Raw genomic sequence first — 10,679 nt, forward strand, 5'->3', positions numbered from 1 at the left:
TCCGCCATTTCTTTTCATCTCTTATTTCAAAAGCCCTGAGTTCACACACTATTACAATATTGTTATGTCTAACTAACTCCTATCACATTCCTCCTTCCCCCCCCCAGTATCATCTAATTCTAAGAGTAAAGCATAAGAAAGAAAAAGGCGGCATCTCCATATGTTGTCAAAGCAAGAACATCCAATGTTAGCAGCGTTGACACCCAGCATATGAGTAGGAAGTTACAGATTTTTGCTCAATTTGCATTTTTAAAAGAGGTCAACCTAATTCAGACACCTGGACAAACAGAATGATAGAAACACGGTTTCTGTCCATCCCCTAAAAAATTGTAATGCAGTTCCTGGCTTCCGAACTTCACTACGTAAGCTGGAATCTCCATGTAGGAGAAAATTCAACAGCACAAGTATACAAAGAGGGCACATATTTATTTATTTATTTATTTATTTATTTTCATGGATTTATATGCCGCCCTTCTCCCTATAGGACTCAGGGCGGCTTACAGCATATTAAAACACATAAAACACATAAAACACATATTCAGGGAAAACATATACAACTGACATGCAAACTCAACGGATCCTCTCAATCCGGAAACCCTGAACCACTGAACACTCAAAGTTTTCTCGGAATAATTTTGGCACTGGGGTCATTTTTAAAGATGAGAAAAAGCATTAATAAAATGATTCAGACAATTCTGTCGCTACTTCTTAAATCCCAAGTGAAACTGGCGAATGGTAGCTTTTCTCAAAGAGAGAGAGAGGAAAAAGAAATTAGTCACATAATCTGTTATTAATTTATGCAATTCGAGGTCATGAGAAAGTAGACATCAGCACTGGTCTACAGAACAAGGCTCCAAAGGGAAGCTGAGACCATGGTTTGTGGTTTGTAAGGAGCAGACACTGAAGGATCCTTGGTGGTCTCTGAGCTTGCTTGGTTTCTTGCAGCCGTTTCATTAGCCAGTCTAGGTAACATCATCAGTGCTACCGTAGTAAGGAGTGGGAGTTGCTCTCCGTTTATATTCTAGTGCTGATCTGGGTGCTGATTGCTGGTGGAGAGGTGCTTGGGCCTTGTTGTTCCCTTTTGGGCAGGCATACACACAGAAGAGGGAGTCAAGCTATTCTCCAAAGCGCCTGAAGGCAGGACAAGAAGCAACGGATGGAAACTAATCAAGGAGAGAAGCAACCTAGAACTAAGGAGAAACTTCCTGACAGTTAGAACAATTAACCAGTGGAACAACCTGCCTCCAGAAGCTCTGAATGCTCCAACACTGGAGGTTTTTAAGAAGAGACTGGACATTTGTCCAAAATGGTATAGGATTTCCTGCCTGAGCAGGGGGTTAGACTCGATGACCTCGAAGGCCCCTTCCAACTTTATTATTATTATTATTATTATTATTATTATTATTATTATTATTATTATTATTATTATTATTATTATTATTATTATTATTATTATTATTATTATTATTATTCTCTATAGATGCTGTTAATGTCTATTTCTTTATTGATGGCTAATTTGTCAGAGTGCCAGGCTTCTAGAAATTGCCTGACATTTCTGGACTTGGTTTGATCTAGGATGGTCGCATTTTCCCGACTATGATTAAGTCTGTCTGTACATTGTGAAATTAAAAGCGTTTCCATTATGTCTTCTAACGACAAGTTGGTGTTTGTGGATGTGTTCTCCTACTGCTCCACCAGCAACCAGCACCCTGATCAGCACAGATTAACTCCAGGATTCACATCAGACCAACAATCAAGTAAGCAATACCCCAATCAAGAAGCTGACAAAGAAGCCAACAGTAAAGAGGCCAAACAGAGTCCCGAAGACCACCCCCACCAACAGTGACAGGCAAGCCAGTGGCATATAAACTGACAGCAAAACCTACTCCCTTCTAGCACCGATGATGTTAGCTAGTTTGGGTAATGAAACGTCTGCAAGAAAACAAGCAAGCTCAGAGAACAGCCAGGATCCAACAGTCCTCCTCCTCCTCTTCCTCCTCCCACCCCTCTCCCTTCTAACACTGATGGTATTAGCTAGTTTGGCTAATGAAACATCTGCAAGAAAACAAGCAAGCTCAGAGAGGACCAAGGACCCTTCCTTTCATTGGAACAGACACTGCTAGGAAGTAACAACCGGAGTGGGCTATGGGCTGCGAGTATCTGGCTGGTATTTGTCTGAACTAACAGACTGGACTCTTGGCCAGCCCAGTGGAGCTGGTTCTTCCATCTCATCCACCATCTCTTTGAAATCCTGACGGAAGAACGGAATTGCGGGAAACATCTGTGAGGTCTAAGAGGATAAATGCAGAGGAGGATCCGGATTTTTTTTTATATTTTTTTATTTTTTATTTTTTAAAAAAGCATGCATGGCCGTCATTGCCAGCCATGTCTCAGTGCTGAGGTCCAGGCAAAGAACAGATGCAAAGCTTTAAGCATTTCAGGCTGTTGCTTAGTTCAGAAAATGGGGGGAGAAAACCTACTATGGTTAAAAAAATCTTATTTATCAATCCACCCCTGGAAAAATCTTAGGTTGAGCAACAGAGAAACAGTCAATTGCATTGAACATTTTTAAGTAATGGCTTCCTCCAGTTGGTGTCTTCCATATACAGGTGGTCCTCGATTTACAACAGTTTCGTTTAGTGACCAATGTTATAATGGCACTGGGAAAAAGGGACTTGTGACCGTTTTTCACACTTATGACCGTGGCAGCATCCCCATGGCCATGTGATGAAAATTCAGACTCTTGGCAACTGACTCGTATTTATGACAGTTGCAGCGTCCCCGGGTCATGTGATCCCCTTTAGCGACCTTCTGACAAGCAAAGTCCAAGGGGAAGCAAGATTCGCTTCACAACTGTGTCACTAACTTAACAACTGCAGTGGTTCACTTAACAATTGTGGCAAGAAAAGTTGTAAAATGGGGCAAAACTCACTTAACAACAGAAATTTTGGGCTCAGTTGGGGTCATAACTCAAGGACCACTTGTATGTTGGATTACAATTCCCCTTTATACCCACAAGGCTGGGGAAGATGGAAATTGCAGTCTAAGAATCTGGAGGACATTTCAGGTCAAAAGCTTACATTTAGAGTGTTTCATAATTAAATACTTTCCTGAAGCCCCTTTTTTTTTCTGGCGTGTGATTAGTGAAGCAGAATTCGTTATCTGGACCTCATTAAAGGATGCACAAAGATAATTTAAAGGGAGCATCCCTGCCGTGCAAGTAAACCAGCAAACAAAGAGAGATTAATTTATTAGATTTATGTCCTGTCTCTGCATCAAAAAGAACTGGGTTCAACTGTGGCCAGCACAAAAAGGAAACAAAACCACAAATGAATTTAAAACTGTTGAGTTTTTCTTGCGTTGACATTTATGTTTTGTGCTCAGGAGATTATTTTCATCTTAACCTGATGATTAGAGTGTATGGTGACCCTTCGATTGGTTGTACTCTAGATTTGTAAGTACGACGGCTGTTATCCTCAATTGAAAGATAGACGTACCATAATTAAAATAAGATGAATTACATTTACAAATAGGATGAAAAGCTTTCTCATGGTTTCAACTCCTTTACGAATCCATAAAACAGTTCCAGACAAGCATAAAACATTTGAATGATAATTAATACCATTTACTGGAAAACTAGGTCACTGAACGCCCTTGTATGCCTCTCAATTCTGCTTGAACGTGCCTGGTAATGAATGACCAGATCTTACAGTTGTTGTTGTTGTTGTTAGTTGCGAAGTCATGTCTGACCCATCGCGACCCCATGGACAACGTTCCTCCAGGCCTTCCTGTCCTCTACCATCTTCTGGAGTCCATTTAAGCTCACGCCTACTGTTTCAGTGACTCCATCCAGCCACCTCATTCTCTGTCGTCCCCTTCTTCTCTTGCCCTCCATCTTTCCCAGCATCAGGCTCTTCTCCAGTGAGTCCTTCCTTCTCATTAGGTGGCCAAAGTACTTGAGTTTCAACTTCAGGATCTGGCCTTCTAAAGAGCAATTGGGGTTGATCTCCTCTAGGACTGACCGGTTTGATCGCCTTGCAGTCCAGGAGACTCGCAGGAGTCTTCTCCAGCACTATGTTTCAAAGGCCTCAATTCTTTGGCACTCAGCCTTTCTTATGGTCCAACTTTCACAGCCATGCGTTGCAACTGGGAAAACCATGGCCTTGACTATACGCACTTTTGTTGGCAGGGTGATGTCTCTGCTTTTTAGTATGCTGTCTAGATTTGCCATAGCTTTCCTCCCCAGGAGCGTCTTTTAATTTCTTGGCTGCAGTCCCCATCTGCGGTGATCTTGGAGCCCAGGAAGATAAAATCTGTCACTACCTCCATTTCTTCCCCATCTATTTGCCAGGAATTGAGAGGGCCGGATGCCATGATCTTGGTTTTCTCAATGTTGAGTTTCAAGCCAACTTTTGTACTCTCCTTCTTCACCCGTATCAAGAGGCTCTTTAGTTCCTCTTCACTTTCTGTCTTTCATAAATTCTAGTTTGTTCATCCCCCAAACATAGGTGATGCGTCAAAATAAGAATGTTTTGAAGGAAGACACAGAAACTGCCACGAGGTGGGTATTGTTGGTTATCTTTAATGTGTCCATAAGGAAAACTTCCAACTAATTCAAACCCAGCCACTAGATCAGGATTGCCCAACCTTGGCTACTTTAAGACTTGTGGACTTCAAATCCCAGAATTCCCCAGACAGCAAGGGAAGTTGGGAGTTGAAGTCCACAAATTCAAGTTGCCAAGGTTGGAGACCCTGCATTAGATTCTCTTAGCTGTGGTGTGGTAAACATACATCATGGTTTAGTTATCTGAACTACTAAAATGTCATTGGGTGATCAACAAATTCCTCTACTAGCTTAACCACCGAAGCAGGGATGACCGATCCAAATCTCGAACGCATACCTGATTTTGAGCCGCAGGATGGAGCAATCTGGCCATTTGGACACGTGCACATGTTTGGCCTTGAGCAAAACCCATCTCCACAGGAATGCCTGCAAATCGCTGTAAATAAGAAAGAAAAGGACAACTCTTTCAGAATACTGACTGGTGATGTGAGAGACTGACAAATAACAATAGCACTTAGACTTATATACTGCTTCACAGAGCTTTACAGCCCTCTCTAAGCGATTTACAGAGTCAGCCTGTTGCCCCCAAACAATCTGGGTCTTCATTTTACCGACCTCGGAAGGACAGAAGGCTGAGTCAACCTTGAGCCGGTCAGGATCGAACTGCCAAAAGCTGGCAGTCAACAGAAGTAGCCTGCAGTACCGCATTCCAACGACTGCGCCACCATCGGCTCGTGAGTGAACTCACCTCTTCAGACTATCAAGCTCCTTCTGGATTGACTGATCTTCAGGACCCTTCATCAAACTTAAGAGTCAAAGCTCACCTTTCTTTTCTTTCTTTTTTTTTGTCATCGCTGCTGCTGAAGTCTACCCTTAAGAGAGCTGGTGTCAAAGCAAGAATATACAGTATTTGCAGCGTTGACATCGTTGGGCGGACTAAGTAAGTCACTCAAGGCAGCTAACATGGATAGCGTAACAATAAATTGATAGAGGAGAGAGGCAGGTGTGCTGTGGCCAAGCTAGACTAAGTACAGGCAGTCCTCCACTTACGACCACAACTGAGCCCCAAATTTCTGTTGCAAACGAAACAGTTGTTAAAGAAGTTTTGTCCCGTTTTAAGACCTTTCTCGCCACAATTGTTAAGAGAATCACTGCAGTTGTTAAGTTAGCAGCACGGTTGTCAAGGGAATCTGGTTTTGCTTGTCAGAAGGTCGCAAAAGGGGAAGCATGACCCCGGGACGCTGCGACCGTCATAAATATGAGTCAGTTGCCAAGGGTCTGAATTTTGATCACCTGACCATGGGGATGCTTCAATGGTCGTAAGTGTGAAAAACAATCGTAAGTCACTTTTTTCAGTGCCACTGTAACTTTGAACTGTCACTAAATGAACTGTTGTAAGTCAAGGACTACCCGTATTCTGTTTTAGTGGTAGGGACTTTCTCATCCTCAGTTTTGAAGACACCTTGCCACTCCAGCTGGCCTTTAAAAAAGAATTAGGACATAGGATATAGAATAACAGGATTGGAAGGGACCATGGAGGTCTTCTAGTCCATCCCCCTGCTCAAGCAGGAGGCCTATGCCATTCTGGACAAATGGTTGTCCAATCTCTTCTTTAAAAACCTCCAGTGATGGAGCATCCACAACTCCTGGAGACAGGTTGTTTCTCTGATTAATTGTATTGATTTTCAGGAATTTTCTTAATTTAACTGTATTTTAACTTGTTTTGAATAAAAATAAAAAAAAATTAAAAAATGAGAACCATTAAGGGATTTCCTAATAAAAACAGCAAAAATAACCACTTACGGACAATACATTGATTTCCACCAGGTAAAGTTTTCCATCCAGGACAGCAATATGCGTTGTAACGTGATCCACATACGTTAGGTCTATAAGAGAGAGAGAGAGAGAAAAGGAAAGAAATTTTGTCAAATTTTCTTCAAATTTTATTTATGACTTCACAAAATCATCTCCCTCTAGTCACTAAATTAACTCATTTTCTAGGACTGACAATCATAAACTAATCAAACAGGTTGGATTCACAAAATACAGTAAGTTCCAAAATTACAAATTATAGTTAACATCCACACAGTGTAATATCTGAACACGGATCTATAATATATGTACATATTAAGCCACTATGAGAATTCTGCATTTTCCTTTGTAATTTGATTCACAGTTAACAATTACACCACATTTTCTAAAGAATTGTGAAGATTTATATAAAACTATTATTTAGGATGCCTATACAGTCTATCTATCCAATGATGAAATGTGCTTTGTAATGTCACAAGTATTTGTCCTGATATTTCCCATCCTGTGTAGCTTACTTACTCATATCAGATGTCAGGTGCAACTTATGGGGAGTATATACCGTACTTAAAATCATAAATCAAGACACAAAGACATAAGAGCATAAGAGTTTACGTTATGATGTTGCTGAATGTTTATCATCATTTGGATGCAACCATGGCTTGCTTCATACAAGACATTTACGGATAGCTAAACGTGTACGTCCAACATAAGTCCTTAACTTATGACCACAGTTGAGCCCAAAACGTCCACTGCTAACTAAGCAAGACAGTTGTTAAGTGGGTTTTGACCCATTTTACGACCTTCCTTGCCACAGTTGTGAAACGAATCAGTGCCGTTGTTAAATTATTTAAAACATTCGTTTAGTGACCGTTCAAAGTTACAACAGCGCTTTCACACCACCTTGGCAACTTTCCCGTGGTCAAGTGATCAAAATTCGGACACTTGGCAACTGACTCACTTTTACAACTTTTACAACTTCTACACTTTTACAAGATGTTGAGACTCTAGAAAGAGTGCAGAGAAGAGCAACAAAGATGATTAGGGGACTGGAGGCTGAAACATATAAGGAACGGTTGCTGGAATTGGGTATGTCTAGTTTAACGAAGAGAAGGACGAGGGGGGACATGATAGCAGTCTTTCCAATATCTCAGGGGATGCCCCAAAGAAGAGGGAGTCAAGCTATTCTCCAAGGCACCTGAAGGCAGGACAAGAAGCAACGGATGGAGAAATTAGTCAAGGAGAGAAGCAACCTAGAACTAAGGGGAAATTTCCTGAGAGTTAGAACAATTAACCAGTGGAACAACCTGCCTCCAGAAGCTGTGAATGCTCCAACACTGGAAGTTTTTAAGAAGAGACTGGACAGCCATTTGTCCGAAATGGTATAGGGTTTCCTGCCTGAGCTGGGGGTTGGACTAGATGAACTCCAAAGTCCCTTCCAACTTTATCATCATCATCATCATCATCATCATCATCATCATCATCATCATCATCATCATCATCATCATTATTATTATTATTATACATTTGCAGTGTCCCCTTTTGTGACCTTCTGATAGCTAAATTCAATGGGGAAGTCAGATTCCTTTAACAACCGTGTTACTAGCTTAAGGACTGTGCAACAACCCACTTAAAAACTGTGGAAAGGTCGTAAAACGGGGCAAAATTCAGCTAACTCCCTCACTTAGCAGCAGAAATTTGGGGGGGGTCAATTGTGATCGTAAGTCGAGGACCGCCTGTAATTCATTTCACCCACAGACTCAACAAAAGCTAATTCAGGCCATTGGTGTATTCACCTATGAAAGATTCCATTGTGTTTCGGCTCCATGTTCCTCCCTGTAGCTACAACAGACCAAATTCGTTTGGAATTACCCTCTTATCGGTGCCAAACATTACTCCAGTGCTTCAAGGCAATAAGGTAAGCAAAGATATCATACCCTGGTTTCCTGCCCAGGGGAAATGAGATTTTTATCACTATAGGAAGTGGCTCTTACCGCTGAATTCTGGGGAAAGAATACGATACACAATCGAATGCGCGATGGAGTTGTTTTGGTCTAAAGCTGGCTTCTAAATTCAAAGAAACGGCAGGACCAAGGAAATCCATTCCCAATCAACAGGAACAACCGGGTTTCAGAAACAGGCCATTTAAAAAAAATTCAGTTTGGCACGCTCTTTAGCTCATCTGGCATATTCATTGCCAACCTTATAAATATATGCGATTGATGAATATCTTGATGTTGGCAATACATTTAACGAGACCATCTCCCCAACGTTGTGGAATTTCATGCTCAAAGGATGCAGTGGCTAAGAATCAAGCCCAATGCTGTATTTATTTTTTATTGTGAGAAGGGTTACCCAATCAAGTGTTTAAAAATCTTCCACTAATACAAAATGTACAGCAGAATTCAGGGACCCCTCTGAATCTAGGCCAGGGGTCTTCAAACTTGGCCCTTTTATGACTTGTGGACTTCAACTCCCAGAATTCCTCAGCCAGCGTGCCACGCTGGCTGAGGAATTCTGGGGGTTGAAGTCCACAAGTCATAAAAGGGCCAAGTTTGAAGACCCCTGTACTAGGAGAAGGACCTCTTCTTCTTCATGCCTGGCTGAGGAATTCTGGGAGTTGAAGTCCACAAGTCATAAAAGGGCCAAGTTTGAAGACCCCTGATCTATGCTAATTTATTTTATCTGCTCATTTATATCTGAGCACAACTGAGGAAGCTTCNATGTCTCTGCTTTTTAGTATGCTGTCTAGATTTGCCATAGCTTTCCTCCCCAGGAGCAAGCGTCTTTTAATTTCTTGGCTGCAGTCCCCATCTGAGGTGATCTTGGAGCCCAGGAAGATAAAATCTGTCACTACCTCCATTTCTTCCCCATCTATTTGCCAGGAATTGAGAGGGCCGGATGCCATGATCTTGGTTTTCTCAATGTTGAGTTTCAAGCCAACTTTTGCACTCTCCTTTTTCTCCCGTATCAAGAGGCTCTTTAGTTCCTCTTCACTTTCTATCTTTCATAAATTCTAGTTTGTTCATCCCCCAAACATAGGTTGATGCATCAAAATAAGAATGTTTTGAAGGAAGACACAGAAACTGCCACGAGGAGGGTATTGTTGGTTATCTTTAATGTGTCCATAAGGAAAACTTCCAACTAATTCAAACCCAGCCACTAGATCATGATTGCCCAACCTTGGCTACTTTAAGACTTGTGGACTTCAAATCCCAGAATTCCCCAGACAGCAAGGGAAGTTGGGAGTTGAAGTCCACAAATTCAAGTTGTCAAGGTTGGAGACCCTGCATTAGATTCTCTTAGCTGTGGTGTGGTAAACATACATCACGGTTTAGTTATCTGAACTACTAAAATGTCATTGGGTGATCAACAAATTCCTCTACTAGCTTGACCGCCGAAGCAGGGATGACCGATCCAAATCTTGAACCCATACCTGATTTTGAGCCGCAGGATGGAGCAATCTGGCCATTTGGACACGTGCACATGTTTGGCCTTGAGCAAAACCCATCTCCACAGGAATGCCTGCAAATCGCTGTAAATAAGAAAGAAAAGGACAACTCTTTCAGAATACTGACCGGTGATGTGAGAGACTGACAAAGAACTTTTTTCAGTGCCACTGTAACTTTGAACTGTCACTAAATGAACTGTTGTAAGTCAAGGACTACCCGTATTCAGTTTTAGTGGTAGGGACTTTCTCGTCCTCAGTTTTGAAGACACCTTGCCACTCCAGCTGGCTTTTAAAAAAGAATTAGGACATAGGATATAGAATAACAGGATTGGAAGGGACCATGGAGGTCTTCTAGTCCATCCCCCTGCTCAAGCAGGAGGCGTATGCCATTCTTGACAAATGGTTGTCCAATCTCTTCTTTAAAAACCTCCAGTGATGGAGCATCCACAACTCCTGGAGACAGGTTGTTTCTCTGATTAATTGTATTGACTGTCAGGAATTTTCTCCTTAATTTAACTGTATTTTAACTTGTTTTGAATAAAAATTAAAAAAAAATTAAAAAAATGAGAACCATTGAGGGATTTCCTAATAAAAACAGCAAAAATAACCACTTACGGACAATACATTGATTTCCACCAGGTAAAGTTTTCCATCCAGGACAGCAATATGCGTTGTAACGTGATCCACATACGTTAGGTCTATAAGAGAGAGAGAGAGAAAAGGAAAGAAATTTTGTCAAATTTTCTTCAAATTTTATTTATGACTTCACAAAATCATCTCCCTCTAGTCACTAAATTAACTCATTTTCTAGGACTGAAAATCATAAACTAATCAAACAGGTTGGATTCACAAAAT

The 10,679-nt window shown here is 41.3% G+C and overlaps 1 protein-coding gene across 1 annotated transcript in view; it reads right to left on the minus strand.

The window, feature by feature from the left end:
* Positions 1-6,440, minus strand: part of FBN1 (fibrillin 1) — a 149,130-nt gene extending 142,690 nt beyond the window's left edge. Inside the window, exons 1-2 of the mRNA XM_029284183.1 lie at positions 6,368-6,440; positions 4,902-5,000 (exon numbers count right to left, since the gene is read on the minus strand). Coding sequence (XP_029140016.1) covers positions 4,902-4,953 — 52 coding nt within the window. The 5' untranslated portion in view covers positions 4,954-5,000; positions 6,368-6,440. The remainder of the gene's footprint in view (positions 1-4,901; positions 5,001-6,367) is intronic.
* Positions 6,441-10,679: the final 4,239 nt, after the last annotated feature.

This window comes from Protobothrops mucrosquamatus, unplaced genomic scaffold (genome assembly GCF_001527695.2).
Source record: "Protobothrops mucrosquamatus isolate PMUCROS unplaced genomic scaffold, P.Mucros_1.0 scaffold415, whole genome shotgun sequence".
Taxonomy (NCBI): domain Eukaryota; kingdom Metazoa; phylum Chordata; class Lepidosauria; order Squamata; family Viperidae; genus Protobothrops; species Protobothrops mucrosquamatus.